The sequence below is a fragment of the Lepidothrix coronata genome, unplaced genomic scaffold (genome assembly GCF_001604755.1).
Source record: "Lepidothrix coronata isolate B3197 unplaced genomic scaffold, Lepidothrix_coronata-1.0 Scaffold91, whole genome shotgun sequence".
In the NCBI taxonomy this organism is placed as follows: Eukaryota; Metazoa; Chordata; class Aves; order Passeriformes; family Pipridae; genus Lepidothrix; species Lepidothrix coronata.
Genome location: NW_016690271.1, coordinates 2,328,278 through 2,355,938, shown reverse-complemented (window position 1 = coordinate 2,355,938; position 27,661 = coordinate 2,328,278). Strand labels below are relative to the sequence as shown.

The 27,661-nt window shown below is 44.6% G+C and overlaps 2 protein-coding genes and 1 long non-coding RNA gene across 4 annotated transcripts in view; 1 reads left to right on the top strand and 2 right to left on the bottom strand.

Annotated features, from left to right (window-relative positions):
- Positions 1-1,728: 1,728 nt before the first annotated feature.
- Positions 1,729-3,910, bottom strand: LOC108500577 (lysophosphatidic acid receptor 3-like). The gene has a single exon (XM_017821614.1). The coding sequence runs from the start codon at positions 3,547-3,549 to the stop codon at positions 2,581-2,583; it is 969 nt and encodes a 322-aa protein (XP_017677103.1). The 5' UTR covers positions 3,550-3,910; the 3' UTR covers positions 1,729-2,580.
- Positions 3,911-3,956: 46 nt separating this feature from the next.
- LOC108500578 overlaps positions 3,957-27,661 on the bottom strand; it is a 28,840-nt gene continuing 5,135 nt past the window's right edge. For both annotated transcript variants that reach the window (XR_001875904.1, XR_001875903.1), the window contains exons 2-7: positions 24,480-24,727; positions 18,437-18,577; positions 11,962-12,112; positions 7,195-7,433; positions 6,552-6,692; positions 3,957-6,381 (exon numbers count right to left, since the gene is read on the bottom strand). This is a non-coding gene — a long non-coding RNA (uncharacterized LOC108500578). The remainder of the gene's footprint in view (positions 6,382-6,551; positions 6,693-7,194; positions 7,434-11,961; positions 12,113-18,436; positions 18,578-24,479; positions 24,728-27,661) is intronic.
- On the top strand, positions 9,961-26,409 carry CA4 (carbonic anhydrase 4). The gene is made up of 8 exons (XM_017821613.1): positions 9,961-10,148; positions 20,178-20,231; positions 20,570-20,740; positions 22,780-22,958; positions 23,123-23,215; positions 23,482-23,545; positions 23,684-23,847; positions 24,781-26,409. The coding sequence occupies exons 1-8, from the start codon at positions 10,091-10,093 to the stop codon at positions 24,967-24,969; spliced, it is 972 nt and encodes a 323-aa protein (XP_017677102.1). The 5' UTR covers positions 9,961-10,090; the 3' UTR covers positions 24,970-26,409.

Genomic DNA, 27,661 nt, shown 5'->3' with positions numbered 1-27,661 from the left:
TAATCCACCGCCGAGCGCATCTCCCCAGGCTCGCTAATCCACCGCCGAGCGCATCCCCCCAGGCTCGCTAATCCACCGCCGAGCGCGTCCCCCCCCAGGCTCGCTAATCCACCGCCGAGCGCATTCCCCAGGCTCGCTAATCTACCGCCGAGCGCGCCCCCCCAGGCTCGCCAATCCAGCGCCGAGCGCGGCCCCGCCCGCCCCGGGGACCGGGAATATATAGAGATGGAAAATGTGGATGCCTAGAGATATCAGTAGATATAGATAGAGAGATATCTAGAGAGATATAAAGAGATAGAGAGATCTATAGATATATATAGAAAATCTATAGATATATATAGGTATCTACAGATATATAGAGAGAGAGATCTACAGATATATAGAGAGGTACAGATATAGATATATATTTCTAGATAGAGATTATATATGGGGGGAGAGAAGGAGGGAAGTGGAGAGGGTGAGAGAAAGACAGAGAGATTAGACAGATGTACAGATATAGAGAGATATGAGATACAGAGAGATATAGACATATACACAGATACATCTATATATATAGAGAGAGATATCTAGAGTTACAGAGATTCCGACCCTCTGGAGGGCTCTGGCAGGATCCCAGCTGTCCCCTTGGCTTTCCCAGTGACAATCACTGCCATGGGCTGTGACAGTCAAGTGTTCTGCTCCTGACCTGTCACCTTCCCAATGTCAATATGGAAGTGGATAAAAAAATTACACCGTATAGCAAATGTCCCATCAAAAACCACCCCGGGTTTATCTTCACCATCTGCCCTGTGGGAAGTTTTGATTGAACCTCCTGTTGTTGAGGGTGAAATACAGATGTTCAGGTTCCAGCCAGACCCTTCTTGGGGCTGGGGGTGGTGGAGTTCCCAGAAGTCCCTGATAGAACAGCAGTGCTCCAAAATAAAACAAAAAAAACAATGGAGAAAAGAAATTATCTTGCCTGAGTTACATTATCCATTTAAATAATTCATTTTAATTCTGTGTCACTTAGGGCCATCCATTTCCTTAAATATCTGAATTTCAATTCAGACAAAAGAAATATTCCTGGAGTTCTTCAGTGTGAAGCAGCACAGGAGAGGGGTTTGTCAGCAATAAAGGGAACCACTGAGTATCAGATTTGTTAATGTGATGGCACTTCCCAGTTCTTCCATTAGTGGGTGAACCCATTTCTTACCCAAAACATCTGGGATTTTCCCTCAGTTCACTCAAACCTTTTGAAGTTGGGAAAGAACAACAACAACATCAAAGCAAAGAAACTGGAAATAAATCCCTGGAAACTCCAGTCTGTGCTGGAAGGGCTGATTTGGGTTGGATTGTGGGTGTGATGAACATGACAACATCATCACTGTGTGGATTATTGATGCCACTTTATTGGTGTCCACTGATGAAACACCACGGAGCAGCATCTGAGAGCACTTTAAAAAACCAGCAAGGTGGGCTGATGTCACCAGATCTGTTAAAACCAGGCTTCTGGTTGGGGCAAGAGAAAATAAACCTGCTTTGGTTCAGGCAAGAGATCAGAAGTCTGAACTCTGAGATTCTTCTAGAACATATCCCTGTGTTTCTAAGAATAAACATCCACCTCCACTAGGATCTGATGAAACAATATCTACTAAATAAATAATAAATATTCAGGAGCCAACTTTCCTTTTTTTTTTTTTTTTTTTTTTTAGAGAGAGGGAGTAAGACCTTTTTCTTTTACAAAATACATGGTCTTGACATTTTTATTTTGTTTTGCACAGGCAACTCAACTTCAGTTCTGATCCTGAAGGATCCAGCCAAGGTTGTCACCTGGAACAGCACAAATTTCACAAGCCATGGACTCGAGTGGGCCTCTATAAGCAGAAATATGAAAGATGTAGCCACAAATGTCTCACAAAAACATGTAATCCAGCTACACGCTGCAGTTAAAATTACCCCAGGAAAACAGGGCTGAGTGCCCTGTTAATAAAGATTCATCCGACAGTCAAAGAGACAATTTGACTGAGTGTAAATGAGAAAGTAAAATGACAATTTCCCCCAGACTGCTGAGAATTTTCCAGCCATTTAACTGCCTTCAAAGCCATACAAACCACACAACAGGGATGGGAGTCTGGGCAGCGAAGCGAGCGCAGCAGCAGCACAAAGTAAACAGGGCTAATGGAGTTATTTTTATCTCCAAGGAAAACAGCTCCCCTGCTCCCAGCTGGAGGCAACACAGACCAGGGGCACACACTGAGCCGCTTCCCCAAGGAGAGCCAGGCAGCACAGCTCCTCGCTGCTGAGGGCTCTGGGAGACACAGAGTCCAGCCCCCCTCTCAGGGCTGCCCACGCTGGTTTCTGCACCCCAACACCTCCCCCTCGCTGGGTGCTGAAGCACCTGGGCTTCAGGAGTGGAATCACGGGAAACACGGTTGGAAAAGACCTCTAAGATCAAGTCCAACCGTCATCCCACCACTAAACTGTGCCCCCCCAGTGCCACATCCACGTGTTTTTTGAATCCCCCTGGATCTGGAGTGACTGCAGAGCTCTCCCTGGCTCCGCTGGGCAGGTCAGGCAGTGCTGCAGCAGGGGTAGCCCCACCTAGATGTGCTCGATGGCACAGGCTCGGACGCTGTTGGTGGAGAGGCACTTCAGAGCCTTGAGCTTGGCCCCCAGGGTTTTGAGCTTGAGGGTGTAGATGAGGGGGTTGCCCAGGCAGTTGATGGTGATCAGCATGGCCGTGCAGTTCCTGAAGATGTAGACGCCTGGGTAGAGGTCGACGTGGCACCGGTGGTTGATGGCATCAAAAATGACCCCGGCGAAGAACGGGGCGTAGGAGATCAGCGCCAGCAGCCAGATGAAGATGCTGGTCCTGGCCACCTGGGTCTCAGCCGATTTGTAGGTGCCGGTGGCTTGCCCACACGCCTTCATCCTCAGCTTCCTCCTCCTCAGGATGATGATGATTCTGAGGTAGGTGAACAGAGGTATGATAAAGGCCACCACAAAGTTGGGGACGGCGATGAAGAAGAGGTAGTTGACGCAGAACGGGCTGTAGAGGACCGAGACGCTCTTTTCCCTGTGCAGGCAGTTCCACCCCATCAGTGGCAGGCAGCCCAGAAAGAAAGCAAGGACCCAGTTGGTGAAAACCACGGCTATGGAATGGTTTCTGGCAACCCTGAATCTCGTCCTCATGCTCTTGGCCACAGCCAGGTACCGCTCGACCCCGATGCTCACCAGGTTGTAGATGGTGGATAAAATGGACGTCGTGTACAAGGCGTAAGGGGCGAGCATGTCCTCGGACCCAAAGATGGTGATGTCGGGGTTGGTGATGAACAGCGTGGAAATCCAAAAGCCAGAGAAGCTGGTGAAGAGATCAGAAACAGCCAAATTGCAGAAGAGGATGGAGATGGGCTTGTGCAGGTCCTTGGTGGCCAGGCGGGTGAGGATGACGGTGCAGTTGAAGAGCACGGACGCCACGTTGATGGTCAGCTGGGGGATGCCCAGGGCAAGCACCAAAGAATGACTCCAGATGTCTGTGTAGTTAGCAGAGCAGTTTGGAAATCCATTCATGGTGGAAAATCCTCCTTTCAGCCCTCAGCCAGGTCGGCTTCACTCATCCCATACTCCGTGAGAGACCACACCACACAAGAGCTGCTGCCACCTCGTTCTCCAGGTGGGGAATAGACCCTGACGCACAGCTTCTGTTGCCACATCATCATCATCATGACAGTGGATTAAACTTTAACCACATGTGGTATTAAATATTTGGGTTACCACCTCAGGGCATCGCCAATTACCGTTCAGTTGCTAGGACAGCCCAAACTGGAAAACATATTTGTTGCTACATGGATGAGCTGCTGAAAACAACCTCTGCCAGCAGTGAAATCTGGCCAGATCTTGAGAGGATGAATGATCACAGCAGTAGTTTAAAATTCTTTAAGGATAGTCTAAAATGGAATTAATGTGACTTCAGCTTTAACTCACCAATAAATTAGATGATAAAGGATTAGAGAGTCAGGAAACAGAGAGCAGAATTTTCTGGGTTTGGAGAGGGGAGTGTGTGGCTGATGGAGCTGAAATAAGAACATCAGTGTTGGGTCACCAACCTGGCCCTCAGCTCCTGCCTAAGCAGTTAGGAAAATGCCTTTTTTCCCACCTTAATTCCTGGATGAGAATGTAGCTAAACAACAGCAGACATTACTACTCATGCTCATTATAGGATATTTTGTGTTTATTTAATGTGTGACTTGCACATTAATAAACCAACATAAATATCATTATATCTTTTCTTTCTCTATCTTTGTAAAGGCTGAGATTTTTGAAAACTGGATTTAAAATACTTGAGCCTTGGAGAAAAAAAGCCTTTGGGACACACATTCCATGCTCTCAGCAGAGGGCACTGCTGGAACAAAATACAAGGTTCAGTGGGAACAGGGAGATTTTAACCAGCAGAGCAGTTCAGGTGAGCAGTACAATTACCCAGGTAAAGCCATGTTATGTCCGAATTTATTCTGATTTAATTCATTTCTCACTGTCATCCTAACAAAAGATTAATTTCCATGAGTAACAATTTTATACTGTGATACTGCCAAGCAGCTCAGCTGAGTTCACGGGCTTTCCACATGCAGCACTGACATCTGATCATTGCAGCAGCAATTCCAGCTCTAGAGCAGGAAATCTGTGAGCTCTGATAGCTCTGCCAAATTTAAAACATCAGAAATTCAGGCTAAAATGTGGAGCTTGAAAAGGAAAATTCTAGGGCTTCTTTTCTCCTATTGAAATGTATGAAAGTGTATTCAGGTTAGTGTGCAATTAGTACACAATAATTATGTACTAGAAATACTTTAAGTATTTCAGGTGGTCACATAGAAATGCAAAGAATGATTATATAGAAATAAAGGGCTGCAAAATGACGGATCAAGCCTGTGGATGTCTTAACATCCTATAAAATATTCTTCTCCCAGTGTCCCAGATAAACCATCCTTTGTGCATCCTGGAACCTTCCCTGTCAGCCACACCTCTGGTGTGAGGTTGCTGCTGAACAAGGGCTCCACTATTTCTGTCACCTCATCAGTGCCAACACCTCGAGTCAGCAAATCCTTTCAATGATCTGAAATGCTGCAGATATTCCTGAAAATGCTACTTGAAATTGCTCTAATTTGAAAATTTGGCGTTCAAGCACTAAGCACTAAACGAAATGAGATCGGAATGTAATTAAAATAATATCAAGTAGTATAAACAGCTCTTCACAAAAGCTTTGTAATCTTATTTCCCTAATAGAATTACATAAAAATTAGCATAACGTTGCTAGATTAAGGGAGACAATATTAGTGTGGAAACTGCTTTTTTTAGTGGGCTTTAACATACAGAAACCCCCAGGTTTGTGCATTCCAACCCTCTGGGATACAGTTGGAGCTCTCAAAACCAGATGAAAACTACTTTGAATTGAAAACTCAGAGACAGAGCTGCTACACATCCAAACCTCTGCACATCACAACCTCAGTTCAAGGGCATTTTTCTACTCCCATATTCCAGGAACTTTGTGACCTTCCTGGTACTTACCTCACTCTGCATCTTTGAGGAAAGAGTGTTATCTACATCCCATAAACGGGAAAAGAGCAATCACATTATTTGTGTAAGATCCCTCAGAAGTCCAGAGAACCCAATCTAATCTCCAATAGCTCAGGTTGACACCTCAAACACTGGCTGTACCATGCTGTTGGCAGCCTTTGATTTATAACTATCTAGACCTCGCCTTCTACAACATTTTTTAGTTCTAAAATTGTTTTTCTTTTAGTTCTATGATTGGTTTTACATTTTTATATCTGAATGTCTGAATTGGTGTTATTTTGATACACGTCATGTGTTAAGAAATGGCCTTATTTTGTAGAGAATCTCCAAGTTCAATAATAATTACCTGATGATTGTGCCTGTGGAGAAGAAAATAATCACTGAACATGTTGAAGAGATGGAGAAGGAGACATGAGAAGCTTCAGGTGGAAGTTTTAATGATGATTCAAGTGGCTGTTGTGGGAAGTGCATCTTTGCCCCCCTCAGCTCAGTCTCAGAACTGCTCACAACTGCAGCTCTCAGGGATTCTCAAGGGCTCAGGACAACAGGCGCCAGCTGGGACATTCCCAAGTTGATCTTAAAACAGGAAATTGGGTCCAGGAGCCGAGTCCCAGCTCTGCTCAGTAACCCTTGGACAACAGGTGTGATGTCCTTGGTGTAGTGTCCTTGGTCCTTATCTTGGTGTGATGCAGAGCAACCTTTGTGCTGAGAGCACTCTGAGGAACTGAGTTATGCCTGAAACTACAGGAGAAAAAGCTGCATCCACATCATGAAAACAAGAATCCCACAGCACAGGGAGTAGAAGGTGAGCTGCACATGGTTTGGTGTCACCTGCAAGGCCATGGACACACATTATACACACAGGAAAAACCAGGCACTGGGAGGATGAGGGATTCCACTGTCCTGGTTTCTGCCCTGTCACATTCTCCCTGAACTCACAGTCAATTCCTACTCGTTCCTGACACTCCAGCTCTGCACTTTCACAACAGACAAGACCTTACCTGGGCCAAAAAATGGCCAGTGCCACCCAGCTCAGCTGAGCATGGAGGCAGAGTCACTCCATGGATCCAGGGTTCACTGCCACGACCTTCAGTGAGAGCAGAACATCCACCTGCTCACTCTCTCAGTGGCCATCACGGGGCCTGCAAAGAAGAAACAGTCACGAAGGGCAGTAATACAAATAAGGAGCCTATTTATCCAGTTTATGTTTTAATTTATGCAGATTAAAGTCTTCCTTTCTGGAGAGGAAGGCACAAATGGGATGTATGATCTCCTTCCAAGATTTTTCTGGGATGTTTTGAAAACAGAGAGCTCTGCTCCTCCCCCACCCTCTCTCTTTGAGGAGTTTTTGCCTCACGGGTTTGGAGTTATCCAACATCCCAGCTCTTTTTCCACAGCCCTCACCAGGCACATGAAGTGAAGATAATCATCAGGCTTGAAGTCTCTGAGTGCTGTTCAGCAGCACGTTACCAACAAGCCACAAAATATTGGTAAAGTTGGTTTGTTGCAAGGATACTCCCCAAACCAGATCCTTTTCCCCTTTATCCAGAGCCAGAACATCTCTCTGAGATGCCAGAACTGGTATTTTCACCTTTTGGGAACTTGCATTGTCCTGTCTAAAAGGAAACAAACAGGAATAAATACCTAAAAGCAGGTATATGGCAGGCAAAGCCTTCCACTGATAACTTAGATGTGAAGAAGCCAGAAAACATCTTATCCCTGCTCCTGAGTATTCCATGGAAACGACCCTGTGCTTGTTCCCAACGGAGCAGACTCGGGGAGGATCAGAGCCAGCCCACGTTCCTCGTGGAAGATGAAGGCCCAATGACTGTGATTCACCAAGAGCTGTGAAATTCCAGATTTCCTGTTCAGTGGTGTGGGAACTGTAACGAATAAAATGGCAGCACACAAGTAACTAAAGAGCACTGAGCGTGTTTTGTCACACACAGGGTGGGGTTCCCAATCACAAAACTCATCTGGGTTTGAAGTCTCTTGGAAGTGCTTCCCTCTCCCATCACAGGGGCGATTCCTCCTGGGTCATCTGTGACCAGGATTTGGCCCTGGGCCAGTCTGACCCTCACAACCCTTAGATTTTCCTTCTAAGAGCAACAGCTCAGCCTCCAGCCTGAAGAGCTGAGCCACAGCCTGGGCTTTGGGTCTCTGATGCCTTTTTGGCACAGATTCAGCCCCAGCCAGCCCTCATCCCTTCTGCTGGGACATGGGATGCAGCCCCTCAGCTGGAGGGCTGGGGACAGCTCTGGCCTCCCTCCCCTCAGCACTTGGTGGGATCCTGTGGCTCAGACTTGTGAAAGCCTCACGAACCACCACATATCCCCCCAAACTTCCCTTGGGAGCAGAAGGATGATGTCAGACCTCACACGTTTCAGAAACCAGGCTGGGGGAACATCCCCAAAACCTTTGTTGCTGTGGCTCTCGAGGCAACAAAATAAATGTAGTTTTCACTGGTTTTGGTGTTCCCACCTCCCCTGTAGCTATGGACACAACTGCAATAATTCTGCCAGGAAAAACCAGCCTGGAGTTCAGTGACCTGCTGTCACCTCCCTGCTTAACTTTGAGTGTCACCTTCTCTGACCAAGATCCTCACACGTCTTTAGGTTCAATGTCCAAAACCAACTCACAGAGTAATTCCTTTCGAAATTATCCCAAGGTGCAGCACTGCCATGGAGAACTGATAACCAAGTACCTGCCAGGTGAGCTTCTTTAGAAAAAAATAAGGAGATCACATGATGTCTGCCCTGCTTATTTAGATTACAGGCTTCATAAGGAGAGGGAATGTCTTTCCCCGAACGTGCCTTCACTTCCTAGCACAAATAAAAGCTTAGCTGATATGACTGCAGTGCAATTTATTGTCACTTTAATAGTGATAGGCTGAAAGGCTTGGGGGGGGGGAGGAAAAAAAAGGGGGGGAAAAAAAAGGGAAAAAAAAGAAAATAAACAAACCAAGAATCCTGATTTTTTAAGATCAACATTTCTAACCATTTTTTCAGTCCTGAACAGAGAGTTTCTAGCAGGCTTTTAGCTCTCAGAGAATTAACAGAAACAGAGTGAAAAAAATCCATGAGAGTGTCCTTTCAGGTCGCCACTGAGGATTGTCCCCAGGAGTGAAGAGTCTCGTGGATGCCCTGGAGGGCTGACAGCACCTGACCCCTCCCTGCCCTACGTGCTCAGAACTCACCTTGCTCCCGGAGCTCCGCCGGGACCGCGCTCGGAAGTGAAAAAATGCCACTAATTCCCTTATTGTTCTTGTCACTGCAGCAACTATTTATCTTATCACCATGTGCTAGGCAAATCATCCTCTGTGCGGGCTCTAACTGCCTAGAGCAGGATGGAAAAACACTCCCCAGCAGCTCTTCATTGTTGGGGGGTTATTTATAGCCGGTTTTTTTATGAATAAAAGAGCTGCTCGTGAGTCAGCTGTGCCGGTGTTATTGCAGGTCCTGAGCCCGTGCCACCCTTCTGCTGACAGCACAGCCTTGCTCTGGGAGCTGCAGCTCTTGGGGAAGGCAAAAAGCACTTTCTTGGCTCCTCGTTTTTTAATTCAGCCCTTGCTGGATGACTCTGCATGCTCAGATCTGCTGGCATGGCATCGCTTCGCTCCATCCACCCCTTCAGGCAGAAGCTCTGGGTCGGGCATCCTGCTCTTCTCCCACCCAACCCAGTGTGGACAGAGAAGCATCTGGGGAAGGGGAAGAAGTTGTTTCACTCCCTCATTTGTTTTCCTCGGCTGTATCAAAATCCAAACCCAAATGAAAAGGTGACAGAGTGTCTATAGCAGAGCAAAAAGTGGTTGTGTCGCTTTTGTGTTTGTTGAACAGTCTGAGCTGCCACTGAATCAGGCACATGGAATTAAAAAAAACAGATAGGAAAGGGGACAGAAAAAAAAGTCTGTACATATTATACTATAGCAGTAGAAGCAGATAATTAAGAAAAAGGATTATTAAAAAAAGTACCATTCCTTAATTAAGTAAGTAAGGTGCTGCATGTCACCTAATAAACATTTCCTGTCACTGCACACAGAATTCCCATTTTCCAGTTCCTCTAATCTACTGCAATCCTGAGGAGCTGTTTGCAGGGCTGTGGGGTAGGGATGGGGGCAGCTGGGGCTTTGTTTGTTTCATAGGGTTTTTTTTTTAAAGAAAACACCAACTTTAACACACATAGTAATCAAATGTCATGGGGGCTATCAGGAAAAAAACTACCACTAAATAAAAACGTAGCATTTCAGCAAGAGGTCACTAAACATGCACAGGTTGCAAAGTCTCAGTTATTCACTGAAGGCTCAGTGCCAAAGAGCCTCATTCCCTTTGCCATTCATTTTGGAGAATGAATAAATTTAGGCAAATCAGGAGCGGGGTAAATCTGGAGAAATTACAAAGGGGAGGAGTTCACCTTCCTGCCATGGCTTTCAGGTCTGTCCTGGAGTACTTACTCCAGTATAAAACTGAGAGCAGAAATATGATCACGTCCTGAGGAGTCTAATCAATTCTGGTTCCAACACTGAGCCTGTTTAAAACAGAGAATGGAATTGCTGTTCCTTGCTCTGTTCTCTCTGCACATTCTCAAGACAGAGGCAGTAGGTAAGTCCTTGCCTGCTCTTTCTAACCCCGTGTTAAGGTTACTCTGATTTCTGATTTGTTTCTGAGTGTCAGGACACACAGCACAGGCTCTCTGCTTCTTCCATATGGTAAATGAACAATGATTTATTTATTTCTCTGCGTTTTATTATTTGGGGTAAAATATCAAGTATAGGCTTTTCTCATGAATGAATGAGTGCTTGGGTTGTTTTGGGTTTTTTTTTTTCACCTTTAAAGATTTTATCTGCCTTCCTCTTCCAAGGAAAATCAATGAGGTTTGACTAGATCTCTACAGTTAATTATACATCTGCATTTATATCGAAACATGATTTCTTTACCTGTAAAACTCCTTAAAACTTAAAGCAAATAGCTTGTTTTGGTTTTCCACTCCTATTGCTTTGCTGTTTATGATATAAGGTGAAATTCTGCTGAGGGAGAGTGAACAATATGTCTTTGCTGCATCAGCCCAGCAGCCCCATCTATTTTTGCTCCCTGGGCACCATAAGTACACTGAGCACTTACCATGGCTCGATTAAACAGTGATCTATAATTAGTATTGAAAAATGCAGAAGGCATTTTTATGCTTCTATTTAATCAGCGATGCTGCAACATTGAATAAATCCCCTTTCCTATGCACATCCAGGCACACAGCCCCAAAATTAAACCCTGCAGCTCTTCAAAGCAAAGAAGGGTCTATTGTTTGCACTAAACTAGACCAGAGTGCAGGGAGGGAAAGAGAGCTCTGGTGTTATCAGAGGTGTTGGGGGAAGCACCAACGGCGGCTGAAGGGAGATGCTGTTAAAGCAGATCAAGGTTCAGAGACTTCAGGTAACAGAGGTGCCCAAAGTGCCTTAAGGAGCCCAGTCTGAGCACTGGGGAAACTGAGGGGCTTTCCCTGATTTTATTTCTCTGTTCTTAATTAATTCTCCAGGACTCAGGAACTTGCCTTTTCCAGGCTCTTACCTGAGAGTCCCGACACCTTCCCTCCCTTTAGTCCCTATTTCCCTATTTCCTCGTGTTCTGTTCTCTCTCCAGAGGTTCCCTCCCGTGGTACAGGTAAACACAAACAGCTTTTGCTTTTCCAAAGTCTACAACGAGTGTTTGCTTGCTGTTGACCACTGACTGATTAACACTTTGCTAAATTTGCTGCTCTGTTAAGGGATGTATTACGGAAACTTGAATGATATCTAGAAAACCTTTGTAACTTTATATTAGATAAGTGTTAATAATTAATGCTTTAGCAGATGGAAGTAATATAGGGGATGCATATAACATTTTGTGGGTGGTTTTTTGCCCTAATCCTGATTAATTCCACTTTTTTCCCCAAGTGTAGAGCCAAACTACACAGTTATTAGCAGAAAAGGATCCTGCACCTTCTTTTCCAAACTTTTCCTGAAGTAGAAGCTTCACAGGATACATTACGCTAAGTTAAAGGCTGCACATTTCAAGAAATCTCAACTTCTGAGAATCAATTACTTCTTGTTACACTCAGAAGGTATCTTTTTAAAAAAAACACAAGCATTTCCCTTCCATCTTGCCCCTTTTCAGAACCAGCTTGAGTGAGATCCCCTGACCAGCTCATTTAACTCACCTCCACCTGGGCTGTTCTAATCTGGGCAGTTCATCACTCCCCACACTTAAACAGGCAAATGACTGATTGCTAATCTTTCAAACTGCTTTCAGCCTTGACCTGTCTTAATATCAAAGCACCCGGCTTTTAAAATTACTACTAATAGCCCTTCTAGGATTTGTAAGGAAGGAAAGTTCATTATCCCCATTCTACAAGAGGAAAACCGGGGCACAAAGGTGCACTCACCTCACCTGGAAGAGAAACTCTCTCCCTTAAAGCTCTGTCCAGCCTCACATCCACTGACTTGTACAGGTCTCAGTATATTCCTTTACCAGCTGCACTGCTGCACCTCAGGTGGCTGGTTTGATTCCTTCGAGAGCCCAGGGATCTGGTGCTGCTGTTGGGCAGAAGAGAGGCCAAAGGTCTGCAAATTCCAGCAGGAAAGTTCCCAATATTTGAGAGAGGTTTTATTAACAGTGGATGCATCCCAGGACCATTCAGAGAGCAGGAATATCCATCCATCCATCCATCCATCCAGCAGCTTTCAGGTGGGGTTAGAGCAAGCTCCAGGTGTTACTGAAAATAATTTTCTTCAAGAGCAATGGAATGAACCCCAGCACATTTTAACTTTTTACTTTATCACAGAGCAGGGCTCAGCCATGAGGGGACAATCTCCCACAGTCCATGCTCTGGTGCTCCAACAGATTGTTGCCTGATAGAACATGCTTCCTCTAATTTTCTATATTTCTGCTCACATACTTTCAACTTTGAGGAACATAAAATTTACATAACCATGCGGATATGGACGTCAGCTCTCACTCTGGGGCTTCCTCAGGGCCATGCAAGTTCAAAAGATACCCAAAAGCCCCACGAACAGCACAAAAAGAGATGCTGTAACTTCTTCCCTTTCCAGCTCTAATGGTGTGGACTGCACACACACTGATGGTTGCATCCCAAATCCGTTTGAGGGTTGGCAAAGTTGGGATGCTGCTGCACTTAAGGCACACTCTGGGATGAAAAGCTGCATTTTCAGTTGATTAAGAAAGAATAATAATAATAATTGCAGTGCAAGACCTGGAACAGAGAGAAAAGGCAGTAAGTCATAGCTGCTTTAGGCAGTGATCCACAGGTGCTTTAGGAGGTAGGGATTGCCTGAATTTCCCTCTCTCCACCACTCTAACCCAGCACATGAGTAAATACAGCTGACAAACTATCACTGACATTATGCCAAAGTGGCTGCTTGACTATCTCAGTGCAGACAGACTTCTGATCTCAAGGAAGGGTCTTGATGCTTAGGGCTTTCATCTCTTCCTCCCTGGCAACTTTCAGGCTGCCAAAACAGAGGTAAAGGTTTATCTGAGGATTGTCATGACAGTCAGCTCCCCTGTGTGCTGGGGATTTTGTCAGGATGCTGGGGGTGCACTGAGAGCAAGGGACTCCCCAAGCTTCATTTTGGGGGACAGAGAACCAAGCCCAGCAGGCAGAGAACAGCCCTGTGTATCACTGGCAGGATGCCAAAAAGCAGTTCTGAGACAGTAGGAGGGTCATATATGGGATTTCTCACATTTCTGCAGCCTGCCAGGTGTGACATCAAGAAATATCTGTGTTGCACAACTGGCTGACTTTGTGTGAGACCAGGAGAGCCTTGAAGCCCTTCCCAGCAGGCTGCATGGGGTTGGGAAGGATGTGTGCTGTGCAGACAGGTCTTGCTGTGATCCACATTCATCACAGATCCCGACCTGCCCTCAAAGAATTACCCGTGGAAGGGTTTGAAGGCCACCTCTGCTGCCTCCCTCAGGAATGAATCCCACAGTGTCCCCACCCTCACACACGAGGGTGAATCCTGCTCTGTTTGATCCTGAGGCAGCACATGAATATGAGGTGCCACAATAGGCATCAAGGCTCTTGAGCAGGCAGGTTTTTACTCAGCTGATGCATCCAAGGGCATCCCAGCTGCCAGTCCAGCCTTTTTGTTCCCTGCCTTGCAGCCTGTTCCTGGTGACACATCAGGAATGGGCAGTTTTCCAGGGACACAGTGGCCCCAGTCACATTACTAATGCTGCATTTAGGGATCAGCCTGAGGAGTAGGAGAACACTCCAGACTCATCAATTTGTGTGAACAGGCTGGAGCTGACCTCATGCAGGACTGCAGTGTGCTGCATCACCTCCTCCTCCACCAGCATCCAAGATTCCAGGGCTCTGTCCTGCTGCCCTTCAGCTCTGGGGGAAGGACAGGAGCGTGGCAGAAGCCCCACACAGCAGCCACACCCAGGTGACAAGTGACATGACCCCAGCTTAAGAAATAAATGCTCTCCTTTCTCCTACAGCAAAAATAGCAGCATAAGGACTGGAACATCCCCAGCTGGGCACTGTGACTCTTAAGAAAACTGGAGCCACCTTTTCTCCTGGCTCTTACACTGAGATCTTGAAGATTGGAATCAGAAAAGCATTTTCAGAGACAGGTGCTGCTGTGAGACACTTTTTTCTCAGCTGCCCAAATAACCAGCAAGAGCCTTTAGGTGTTCAGGACATGCTGCAAAGTCCAGTGTCTGTCTCCACAGGAACAGGCTTTTTTTCCCCTGTTTTTGGCACTGCAGGAGATGCTTTGTTATGTTGCAGAATATATCTAATGGCCTGTTATTAGATTTTTAGTTATATTTTTAGCCATAAGATCAGTCATTATAAACTCAGCATAAAAGACTGCAAAAGGACAGCAAAGCCACAAAGGGGGTTGTTTGAATTTGATTTTAGAAATACTTCAGAAAAATTCTGAATTGTATTTTTATGAAACAAAGCAAGGCAAAATCTCTCACAGAGGCAAATCACCTTAGCCCTGGATACTCCTTTTTTTTGTTAAAGATCAGCTTCTGTCTTTGTACAGCACATTTATGAGGACACAGATCTATGACAGAGGCTACCCCAGTATCACAGGTCACAGCTAAAAACGTTCTCCTGGCTCTGACACAAAGGAAGTGGTTTGCAGATGTTAATAAGGCACAGTTAGAATCCTTCACCCTCTGGGTTTTTGCTTTAGTTTATGTGTGTTACAAAGACCTCACTGAGCCAGTGATTTATGTGTACATGTGATTTATGTGTACACGTGCAAACTATAAACACTGTGCTCAAATCAGATGTGGTGACTTGTAATGTTTCACCACTCCAATAAAGCCCTTTTTCAAGGCTAAATCCCCTTTAAATACCTTGGAATGTACATGCATAAAGGTGTATATTGTTATAAAAAACAGAATTCCAGGTAAAAGTGAAGAGAAGAGCGATGGATGATGACAAACACTTGTTTTTACACGGTTAGGATACACAAATTTAGGAGTAAGCACTTGGAACTGATTTTGTCTGTCAAAGTGGCTGAGTGGGGCTTCCTGAGGATGTGTAACACTTAAGAATGTATAAATAGGCTTATCTATACATGCTGAGCTTGTGGTCAGCATTCTCATTAATTACAAAGACAGATAACAACTGCTTTTAAGTTGTTTTGTCTTTTGTCCTAAAAATAGTAAGTTTTACAAAGCCAGCTAAAATTAGGACGAGCTCAACACAAACCAAAGCTAAAAATACATCACGTGCAAAACCAGCTTTTGCCACTTCCATGGAAAAGGCTGCAGAGGTGACAGCAGGTTTTGGGATGGATTTGAAAACTGGATTATAGAGCAGTAAGGAGAGCCCTGGCACCGAGGGCAGCCTGGGCTCTCTGAAAGGGAGCAGTGCAGCGGGAGCACTGAGCCGTGTGTCCCAGAGAACAGGGAATGGTCAGCCAGGACGTGGCTGAAAGGGTGACAAGAGGCTAAAGGGACAAACAAAGGAGTCAGTCAGTGAAAGGGAGAAGGGATTTGAACTAAAGAGCAGCACAGGATATTCTTGCTGTCCCACTCCTTCAGGCTGCTCGCGACATAAAAGTCATTCGCGCTTCAAGAGATTAAATCCAGTTAATAAAAATAGCTGTCAAATGTAAAATTCATGACTTTCAGCCACTTTGTCAGAGGGACAAGACCTGTTCTAGTGAGTCTTTTGTGCATGTGAACAAGTTAAGAGGGCATTTTGAGCCCCCAGAACACACCTGTCCCATGGCACTGACTCCGAGATCGGGCTCCGTGGGTCCAAGTAGGGCAGCAAACAGGCAACAAGTAGGACAAAGTAGATTTAGGAACTTTTATGGAATTCAGGCAATCTGAGCACGGTCCAAAGAGCTTAAGGGTCTTTTCCTAGATCACACAATAGCGGCTTGGCAGCTGCTCCCAGCCTGGCTCCCAGCCAGCAGCGCTGTCCGTCCGCCTGCCCGGCTGAACAGAAGAGGGAGTTCTCGACGGGGGGAATTTTCTGCCTGGAGCTTCCAAACGAGGCCTGATAGCTAAAACAATTGAAAACGTTTACAATGAAATGAAAACAATACGTAATTGTATTGTTTTCCAGCTATTCCCTGTGCCAAGAAAACGGCTTTGGTCAGGAAACCAGTTGTAAGTTTGACAAGGAAGAAACAGAGATAAGTAGGATTGCTCGCTTGCCAGGAGAGACTCCCTAAATTTAACTGTCCTGAACTCTGGGGAGGAAGAGGAGGCCTTCAGCACAGTTCAGCCCTACTCTAAATTAAACCTGTAAAGTCAATGTGACAACTATGGTGTGGTACATCACTACTTAAATCAAGGATTCGTAACACAAGGTAAAAGCAAAATATAGTTGATAATACAGTAACTGTAGGTCCAGGTGTGTGTGTGTGTATATATATATATATATATATCACTGTAATTATTTCAGCACCTCAGCTTTAAAAACAAAGAAACAGAAAATAAACACTGAAACACTGAAAGACCCACTTTGTGCTGCATTTCTCCAGGCAACAAAATAAATGACAGGAAAGAAACTGGGTGAGCTGAGGAGGTTTGACTGAAAGAGCAGTCAGGTGAGAGGAGAGCAGGGTGGGATCTGACAGGTACCCAGGCCCTGTAAGAAAGGGGGGTCAGACAAAGAGGGATGAAGGATCTGGAAGTTGAAATAGTGTCAAGAGATGGGACAAAGGATGGATGAAGCAAGAACAGGAATTACAGATTAGCAGGGAACTACTTGAACGCTGTAAACACCAGGGAGGGAAAAGAATTGTTTAGGGTGGTTCAGTGATATTTCTAGGAGTGAAGGGATGCAGATAAGCAAGTGGAAAACGTAAGCTGTTCCACAGGAAACATTTCCTGATGGTGATGGCTAATAGACTGTGGAACAGCCTCCTAAGGGAAGTGGCAGGAGCCACTCAGACAATTAAGACCAGACTAGACAACATACCTTAGGGCCTAATCATGCCTAAGACCACAGACAACTGACTGGATGTGACAAGTATCTTTCCTTCTTGCTTCAGAAATAAAGCCCTAAAGCTCAGGGGAAAAAAAGAACTATTGTCACATAAGGTCCCCACACGTAGGGAGGAATCACACCTGACTCAGATAAAATCCAAAAGGCAAATTTTCCTTGTAAGTGACACTGGGGAAGGTTCCTCCTGAGCAGTATCTACACAAAAGGTCCTGTTCTCCAGTGTTCCATTGCTGCCAACCAAAAATGTATCTAATTCACAATAAACATTAATTCACTGTTTGCTCAGGCGTTCTGGAATGTTTAATTAGGTCATTGTTTAAGGTTTAACAGCTTTAAGGACCTTTTTCTTATGAAATGCTGAATTTATATCCTGTTCTACTTCACTGATACCATCCACCTCTCTAAACCACAACTGAGATAAGGACTTGATAGAAAACACAGATCCTGTCTTTGTTCATAGACACCAGGAACTCACTGGAACCCTTGCAAAACTCAGACACTAATTATTAGTTAGGGTTCAACAGAAGAAGGGATGAACACTGCTGAGTGCTGGACATGAGGCAGCTGTAGCCACCGAGGGCTGGATTTTTTAAATTTCATTTTATTTTTAAAATCTTTTTTCTCCCCTTCATCTTGGTGCCATGACTGAAAGCCTTTCAGGGCTGGTGTCAGTCTACTCAGAAGTGATTGAGGTTTATTTGAGAGAACTTGCCAGCACCTGTTCAGGCAGTAAAAAGTCAGTGATTGTTTTGTTTGAGAAGCGTGGGATGTGAACTCAGCAGTAAAAGCCTCTATAACCCATTTCCACAAAACTGAGGTGCTGATTCAGGACCATTGACAACGTGATCCCGTGACCTTTACCTTCTCTTTACCTTCCCTCAGTGTTTGCTGTGGTTGTCTTTGGTTTTTGTGGTTCTACAGCCCTGGTTTAAAAGCTCCACAACCTTATCCCCAACGAACTGGCTGCTCTTACTCCCAGTTGTGAATCCCACTGACTGGAAAATCCGATTTGCATCACAGTAGAGCTTTGATGTCTGAGCCCTGCTCACCTCCCATTGTGCAAGGCCCTGTGCAAACCCAGGAGTTTGGGGTAAACAGCCCTGGGTTCCTCACCTGACCTTGAGTTCTCACCTGGCAACTCTCCTCTCTGCTTTAACTCACCTCCCAAAGGCTTTGAGAGCAAATCTTTGCAGGTGGCTGTCCTCTCATGCCCAGGTTATTCCCTGCTTTCTTTCTCCTAAAGGTTCACTCATGTATAAATTGCCAAGAAAATCCCAATCCTGATGTGCTGGTGTGGAACTGTTAAAGCCCGGGCTGACCACTGAGTTGCCAAAAATATGCCTGGAGTCATTCAGCCAAGCAAACATTGACTCATGGAACACAACCAAGCATGTGAAGGTCTCCTTACCTGGCATTCTTTGGGCATTTATTGATCAGAATATCGATTAAGGCACTTGGTGACATTCTGTGCCTGGAACTCCCGGTCCTGCCGTGTCCCGCTGGGGATGAGCTCAGCTGGAGGTCAGGCCACTCTCTGGGGCACACAGGCCTGGGAAAATGCAACCAGCAAGTTTAGGAAGTGAAGTTTTGTGTACTATCAGAAGTCTGTCAAAAAATAAAACCTTGTCAAAAGGGATTTTTTTTGCATGATTAAAAAACATTAATGGAACAACACCAGGGAAATCCCTTCGGCTCTTCCCACACAAACTAACAGTGCTGTTTACTCTTCCTCTCAGCGTTACTAAACACTTGCTAAACTAGAAAGTGAGTCAACATCATTTGTGGTTTTCTGCATAAATTTAGTTTCTGTGAAAGAAAAGCTGGAACTCTCATTTTTTCAAGGTTCTATTAATTGCCACAAGCTTGTCCAAGTCTCCCTCTGGGTTATAGTTGCCCACGTTTCATGTCAAGGCTCTGTTTATAATTTCTAAATCCTTAATGGATGGATGTATTGCTCTGCTACTGATATCAAGATAAAGGTGGTAAAAGCCACTATGAGCCTTCCAGCAGGTGTGTTATAAATTACAAATTCTGGTAATTACCAATCTAATGACAGGACCCCTCCATAATGATCCTTAAAATTGATTTGCCATTTCCTAAAATGTCTATAATTCACTAATCATGAGAAAACAGAAGCTCTAGTATTAATCATGATTATAAGAGGTTTTGAATTGTTATGGATTAAAGTTTGATGGTCTAAGAGAACTATTCCTGTCCAAGTCCTTTTGAAGTTTAGAATTGTCATAAAGAGCCACTGAAGGAACCCGTGACAACCGAAACAGTCCCTCCTTTCCTCACTAGATCAGCACATACTTCAGTTAAATCAGCTCTTTTCCTCTGAACTTTGCATTTCTTCTGGCAATGAAAAAATAAAATTAAGATGTTCTACTGAAAAAATTCTCAGCCATCTCTGTGGGATGGATCACAGCTGGGTTACACTAAAGATCCTTCAGGTCTTCCAGGAAGTGAGATCCTTCATTTCTTCAAATTCCCTATTGCACCAAGTAACCTTTAGAATAGTTCCTGGAACGGAGTGAAATAAGTCCTCTTGCATAAGTGAATTTACAAGTCTATGAAAGGCTGGCAAGTGCAGAACTGATAAAGGGAATTTATTTTAATACTACGTGTATTCAAATGTGGAACTTTTGCCTCAAGAAGTTGCGGAAGCCAAGATTTGAAAATCAAATTATTTAGAAGCCACCCAGAGTCCTAATGATTCCTGCTAGAACTGTTGCTGGGGGGAATGTTACCAGGTAGGAACTGATTCAGTAAAGACCAGGAGGAGATCTAGAGAGGGCAGAGCTGTCCACTGCAGGGTTTTAGGATCTCTTCTAAATTATGGGATATCAGAACCCAGCTGGACTTGCTGCATGGTGCTCTTCACCCTGCTAAGGAGTCTTGAGCAACTCAAGATTTCTCTGCAGCTGAAGCACTCACCTCTGCCAGCCCTCCTTGGTTACCTACCTAAGAAATGAAACATCCTACCTGAATAAAATTGGGCAGAAAACCCCAAGGAATTCTCAAAAACACGTGCCCAGTCATCACTCTCTGAGGATCCATTTCACTGCTGATTTTGGGGGGGGACAATTTGTGCAGCTTTTCACTCACCTAATTTTGAACATCTGCTGGTTTGATTTCTTTTTCTCTAGTGGGAAGCCACTGGTGTTACCGGTCCCAGAAGTGTGAACACCCAGAGTGTGAAGGTACAGCTGACCAAGTGATTTTTTTCCAATCACATTTGTGATTATTCCATTTTGCAAGGGGCTCTGGAGAGAAATAATGCAAAAATTCACACAACTCAGCACTTAATGCTTTATGCACACATAAGTGTGCTAAATAGGATACCTGGGGGAGGGTGTTTTGAAGATATTCGTGGTTGGGGTAACTGTTCATTTTGTTTCAAAATAACTCCAAATGAGCTCCAGAGGAGATCACCCTGATGTCTCCAGTTTCCCAAGCAAGAGTATATTGGTTGGGTGGTTGGGTTTTATGAGGGATTTGCTGTCTACAGAAAAAACTTGTTTCCTTCACCCTGCCACAGATCCTCACCAGTGGCACCTGACAGACGCCGCCTGCAACGGGGACAGACAGTCCCCCATCAACATTGTCACCAGAAATGTCGTTTATGACAAGAGCCTCAAGCCTCTGACTTTTGAGGGATATGATGGGAAAGGGTCTTCGAAGTGGAATGTGGAAAATAATGGACATACAGGCAAGTACTGCCAAATATTGTGGGATTTATCTGTGCCTTGCCTTGGAACCAGCATTTGCTCCTTCCACGTCCTGGGCACAGTGCTGGGTATCCCTGTAGCAAGGAAGCACAGACAGGATATCAGCCCTATATTTCAGAAGTGAAACTTTCAGAACACTGTCTGAGCTAAGACTTTCTGGGAATTTTGTGGGAGTTACCAAGTTTTTGGGTTCTGGGCATGGCCCTTGAGTGTCTCAGCAGAAATGGTTCCTATAGATGTGCACAAACAGAGCTGTCCAGGGAACTTCTAACCCCAGCAGCACCTGGGATGAGGATGTGGGTGGGTAGAGGGGTTCAGGACAACCCTTTGGGCAGAGACAGATGATTTTCTGCTGAATGCTCCTAAACCCTTCATTTCTGGGCCTGCCCTTTGCAAACTTTGCTTCTGCACAAAGAATTCTGCTGAAATAAAAACATCACCTGGGACACTCATTCCACCAGTAGCTCATGGTGTGTGAGTCCTACTAGTTCTTTAAATAATGAGCTGAAATCTTCTCAGATTTAAACCTGTTCTCTCTGCACACAGAAGGTAACCTGAGTGTGTTGATCAGCTACTTATTGATTCAGTAAACAGTGAATCAGTGAAAAGTAATTTGGAACTGTTGCACTTCCTCCACCTTTCTTCACTAAGAGCAATTGTTATGATGATGCTTCAACAAAATTATGTTCAATTACTTCAGCTTTAAAAATAAACCCGCAGTCTATTTTATTTTAAATTATCTTCAGGTGTTCTTAAAATCTCAGATGGGTTATTTGAGCTGCCAAATCCTTAAAGCAGAAAGCAGCAAGTGGCAAATATCTCCTGGCCTAAAAGGGAAGGGTAGGAAGGCAGCTGGGGAGATTTGAACAGCCAGAGATTCTAGTTTAAAACACTGGGATTGTCACAGACCAGAAGGAAAAGGCAGTGACTTTTGTGGGTTAATGACTCTGCCATTACAGAATGGTGCTCTAGAATGTCCACCTTGCAGTCCCTTTTACACAAAAATTAATACTTATAAGGATTGCTCAGAACTTTCATCTTCCCCAGCCACGCATGAGGATTAGGGGTTTAAAATTTCTTCCTTCTGAGGGCAACCAGTTCCTGGGCTAAATGAGTACAGCACTGGAACAGTTATTGCTTAAATTCCCACTGCAATTAGAAGCTCCAGGTGAGATTAAACCATCCCTGTGTTCGGTGATGGGCAGATAGCAAGGGTCAGTGTCTCAAAGGTCCCACAAGCTAAATAAACAAAGCCCACAAAGATATGTGACTTATCCATTTACAGATAAAAATGCAAAGGAATTAAGTGACTCATGCAAGCTCCAGGTTCATTTGGAATTCAGAACACAAATGAAATCTCTGGGGCTGCAATCCAGAATTTTCCTCTGGGGCTGCAATCCAGAATTCCCCTATGCAGAGAAAAGTGCTGTGTTTAATGCAGAGATCCTAATAAGTAAAATTTAAAATTATATGTCAAACATATCAAGGAAGTGATGCTGATGTCTAACTAGAAGAATATCTCCTAAGAACATTTTGTTTTGCTGTTAACAGCAGATCAAACATCACATTAAACAGATATAATGACAGATTCTTAGGCTTAAATTGCAGCACTACTCTAAATTAAAACAGAATGTCTTTAAACCCTGCCTAAAATAAATGTTACAGTGCAGATAACAGGAGATTAAAACAATGGTTAAATCCAAATAAACTGTGATCAAATTTACTTTCAAGAATACTTTGATAGAGGGTTTTTTCCTAGACAAAAAATGAAGGAATAGAGGGTCTTCTGAAAGGTAGAAGAAGCTCTGACTCCTGAGGTCATAATGGTTATAATTCATTCCAAATTAAACTCAGCTATAATTTTGTAAGAGTTCAGTTTCTGCAGAGTTGAATTTCTGGAACACTTGGTATGAAAACTCAAGCCAGAACTTTTGGATAAATCTGAATCTCTGCTCTCACATCCTATCAATGCATGATCTGATTTTTGCCCTTAAAACAATTTCCCTTTTTTTTCCCCCAGTTAAGGTAACACTGGATGCATCCCCGAAAGTTGGAGGTGGAGGTCTGGCAAGAAAATACAAGGCAGTGGAATTCCATTTGCACTGGGGGGTCCCAAGTCTGCAGCAAAGCAGCCCAGGAGTGCAGCAGTACATCCCTGGCTCAGAGCACAGCATAGATGGAGAGAAATACGCCATGGAGGTGGGTGAGAATGGTGCTGGGTTATGCATTTTACTCCAGAACTCTGGTTTTTCAAGATGCTGTTCAGAAAAACTCTTGGCTGGATCTCCTAGGGAAGCCTGAGAGTGGAAATATGGAAGTGAGGACACTGCTCACTAACCAGAGCCTTGGCTATTGTGTTACAGCTGCACCTTGTCCACATAAGAGAGGATGTTCCAAATGTAGCAGAAGCCAAGAAATACAAGGATGGTTTGGCTGTGCTTGCCTTCTTTATAAAGGTAGGCAGTCACATTTTTAACTGTTCATCTCAAATCTACCAGCAATTTGGCTGACTGATTGTTTGTGTCAATATTGCAGTACACAAGACCTAACCCTCCCTGTCTTCTGCACGCATTCTGTCAGCACTTAGTTCCTCTACCTTTTTTACATCCTGCTTGCTGCTGGTTTTTACCCTTGTGGTTCTTTCCTGGTTTAGCCACAATTAATTCAAAGCAACCCGTGGTTGAGAAATGCACGATTTGGAATCAAAATGTTTCCATTTCAGGTTGACGAGGAAAATAAAAATTATGCAGCTCTTCTAAATGAACTAGAGAATATTCAATACAAAGGTAAGAAAGACACTTGTGACGGGGGTTTCACAAGCTGTGCAACGTGGGAGGTGCATGGGGGGATCGGGCTGAAGATAAATGTGGACAAAACCTGCAGCCACAAGTGTTACAGGCAGTATTTCCCTGTGGTTTGTTCAGGGCTGTCAGCACAGATGGATCCTTTGCCACTGAGCTCCCTTCTCCCACCTAAGGAAGAGCTTGGGAGGTACTATCGCTATGAGGGCTCCCTCACCACCCCTGACTGCTTCGAGGGTGTCATCTGGACGATATTTGAGATGCCAATTGAGCTCAGTCTTCCCCAGGTGAGTCACAGGGGAGGGTCTGCTTTGCCCCTCGGGCTGCCTGCCCACTCCCCCAGCACCACAGCCCGACCAGCTGCTCCCCTGCCCTGTCCCAAACACACACTCGCTTGGCATCAGCCTAAATGTAGTCCCCAGTGCCAGCTGATTGACCCTATTAAATCATCTCAGGAAAAATGGCAGGAAAGGGGAAGGAAGGGGAAATGACGACGTGAAAAGAAAGCCAAGAAAACCCCCCAGGTAATTGCCCAGCTCAGCGCTTCGTCAGCACCACTTCCACTGCTGTCACCCGCTCACTCCCAAACTTCATGGCTTTTCTCCCGCTGGCAGGAGACCAGAACAGAATAATTCCAAATCCAAACTTTGAGCCTATCAGCATCAGCTTTAAGCAGCCCATTTTTGACCTGTAGAGTGGAACAGGAGATTGAATCATTAGTGCCTCGAAAACACGGATTGTCCAGAGGCTGCACGGCCTGGCTGAGGGCCAGCACCTGGATTTTAGCTCCTTGCTCACAGTTTGCTCACAGTTTCCTCACAGTCCCTCAGTCCCAGGGCAGGGCTCAGCCAGGCACAGCTCAGCATCACACGGTGCTGTGAGGAATTTGGAGCAAAGACAGAAATCCTCGTGCTCCTACCTTGTGTCACTGTGACGTGGGGGACAAGGACAGGGCCGCGTGCGTCAGGAGGACGGGGGTGACCAGGTTCTTGAGGTGAACAAAGCATTTGGCTCACACAGAGAGGAAGTGCCCCTGATTTCCAAGGCTGGCAGGAGTCATCTGTGGGTGACCTCTGGCAGTGGCCCCTGTCACGGTGTTTCCTGCAAGCTTTAACGCACCCACACCGCTCAAAACCGCGGGTTCGAGACACCGCAATTCCCAGAGCCCTGCGGGGAAAAAAGAAGGTTTAACCATCTATTCTCTCCTTCCCTGCCTCCAGCTCTCTCAGTTTGCAGCTCTGCACTTTGATGGGAAGAACTCAACTCACATGATTGAAAATTTCCGGCCCATCCAGCCCCTGAACCAGCGCAAGGTGTCCTGGTCCAGCGCCAGCATCGTCCTGCCCCCGGCAAAGCTCCTGCTGCTGCTCCTCACACTTACGTACTTCCTGAGCTCCCCTTCCCAGTGAACATTTCTCACCTCATTCAATGTTCTGCTCTTTTTTTTTTCTCTTTTTTTTTTTTTTTTTTTTTTTTTTTGTTATTCTTGCTGTTGTTGGCTCTTTGTATCAAGCAGCCTCTCTAATTACCAACTCGTGAATCATATCTCAGTACAGAGTGTAACCTTGTCCTCCTCCAGGCATTAACCAAGGACTGTGCTGCTCTTACAGAAAAACCCGTTGCACTAAACCACCAGAATTCAAAGGAACTGTAAGATAAAGCTGCAAAGATTCACTTTTAAAATAAACCAAAGCAAAACACTTAGAGGAAACATTAGGATGGATTAGGACGGATTATCTGCAAACCTGTAGTTTTAACACACCACTGGAAGGACACTTGACAAGCTGTACAGAGGACCTTCAAGAGGAATCTGTTCTTAAGTGCCTGTGAAGGGGTTTATTTGGAGTATGTTTACACTCAACACTGCAAACCTGGCAGTCATTCCTATAATCCCAAACTGTCCTACCTGAAGGTACAACACAGAGCAAAGAAAAAAATGCTCACACACAGTGGAGCAACATCTGGGTCACCCCCTCTAGGGAAGGGTATGTGACAAACCTCATCTAACAAAAAACCCCCCTTCTTCCTCCTGAGGATCTGAATCCATTTTAGCTCAGGACACTGGATTCCTTTCACCTGATCTCCTGATTCTGGCTTTCGGGTTTCTCTCTTATTTATTCATCCCTTCTCTGGGATGCCAGGGTCAATATGATGTGCCACAGAGAAACGGGGAAGCTCATCCCCACGGACCAGGGGCGCATCTGTGGAAATTCCCTCTCTTTGGAGGGCTGCATTTGAAGCACGGGACTCTGACGATCCTTTATAGTTTTTATCTGCCTAATAAAATGGGACAGCTCAAGATATATTTCTTTTATATATATATATATATAATTTTTAATAATAACATACCTGCAATATTCACGTGAGGTAAAGACTCACAGTTTTTCCAAGAAGATTGTGATTTGAACTGACACCTTCAGATCTCACCCAATTACTTACAGAAAAGATATTGGTGATAGGGGTTTCCTCATGTTATAACACGTTACAGCTTCTTTTAGAATTTTAGATTTTGGCCACACCAAAACAGGATTTCACATTAGCAGACTTGTATTTTTTTTCTTTAAGGCAGTGTTTGCAGGGATGACTTTATACTACAGTCATATGGCCATTTTCAGGAAAATCCTGGCAGTGAGAGTAACCACAGCTCACCAAAGGAGAAAAAACAGGGGGAGGGGGAACTATTTTCATATTTATCAATCAATAATATAAGCTTTAAAAACACACATGGGAAAGCAAATCCACCTATTTAATGTTTAAAAGAATGATTAATACTTAAACTGTATTTTTATGTAACTGAAAGACTTTTGAGGAGCAAACATAAACAAAATATTAAAGTTGAAAGAGACCTATATTTGAATTGGTTTGAGTTTTTATTTCTTTTGTCCTTGCTGAAGGGGAATCTACAAACACTCTTTCAGAACAGGAATGTGACTTTTTTTTTTCCCCTCTCCTGTTTTCTTCACAATATTTAGGGTTGGGTTTAGGGCTGGGTTTAGGGTTGGGTTTGCATTTTTGGGGAAGGGGGGCAGGGATTTGCAATACTTGGGGCAGTTTTCACTAGGCTGTGCCTCAGTTTTATCATGGAGATAGAGAGAAGCATTTACAGCCATTAATTACAACGTGGGAGGAACTTATTTACTATGAAATATATTAGAACTAAGAGAAAGACAAAAATCTGCTGAGAAGAGGGTTAGTCCTCTCTAAGTCCTCTCCTGCACCAACCTCAGCATGAATAAAACCTGATTAGACAAGTATCACAATTTTACTGAGTGACTCAGTGCTGTGGCAATGAGGAAAAGGGAAATGCTCCAGTCTGTACCTGGGACAGTGATTGAGCTCAGTCTGTCCCGTGGCAGAGTCTCCTCTTTGCACTCAGGTGACACGTTCTGTTCTGGGACAGGGTGTGACAATGACAGGACCAGTATTGATGCACTGAATAAATACAGTGCATTTAAAATGCAGTAAAAGACAGGAAGGCTTCAAGTGGGACGTTTGAATTGCCTTTGTGAAGATGGTTATGGAAAAGTAATTTGCTGTTCCACAGGTAGCCTCAGGTGCTGATTGTCAGGAATTTTGTCCATGCTGTGTTTGGCATGAAACTTCTTATATTGTGAAGACACTAGGAAACGAGAGTAACTCCTGAAGGACAAGTGGCCAAGCCATGATAATACAGGAAAGGGTGGGGGAAAGAACAAAAGGATTTAGAAGGACCCAGAAAGAACATTATTTTCCCACGTACAGAAAAGTTAGCAGAGACATTCACTAACACATTTCACATCTGTGGGAGCCAGACTAGATGACTGTTTGTCTTCTGGGGCTGAAAACTGGAGTCCAAGAGAAAATGAAACTACACTGGAAATTAAAATTCACTAGAGATGAAAGTCTGGGGTTTAAAACAGAGACAAGCAGAGGCTCTGCTGATCCAGATCAAGCGGGAGGTAGAGCAGCATTTGGGTTGCAGGAAACCAGATGTATGAAGTGATGGTGCTCAAGAGGGCAAAGACCAAAACATCTGGGAGATTATCAAAGTGTGGACGTAGCTTTGCTTACCAGAGCTCTGTCCTTTGGAAGCAGCTTGGACTTTGGTTTAGAGCTGGAACT

Excerpts from the sequence above, each read along its gene's own strand:
- LOC108500577 (XM_017821614.1), bottom strand. The coding sequence starts at position 3,549 with ATGAATGGATTTCCAAACTGCTCTGCTAACTACACAGACATCTGGAGT.
- CA4 (XM_017821613.1), top strand. The coding sequence starts at position 10,091 with ATGGAATTGCTGTTCCTTGCTCTGTTCTCTCTGCACATTCTCAAGACA. Across the intron at positions 20,232-20,569 it reads TGAACACCCAGAGTGTGAAG|ATCCTCACCAGTGGCACCTG; the intron begins GTACAGCTGACC and ends ACCCTGCCACAG. Across the intron at positions 20,741-22,779 it reads GGAAAATAATGGACATACAG|TTAAGGTAACACTGGATGCA; the intron begins GCAAGTACTGCC and ends TTTTTCCCCCAG.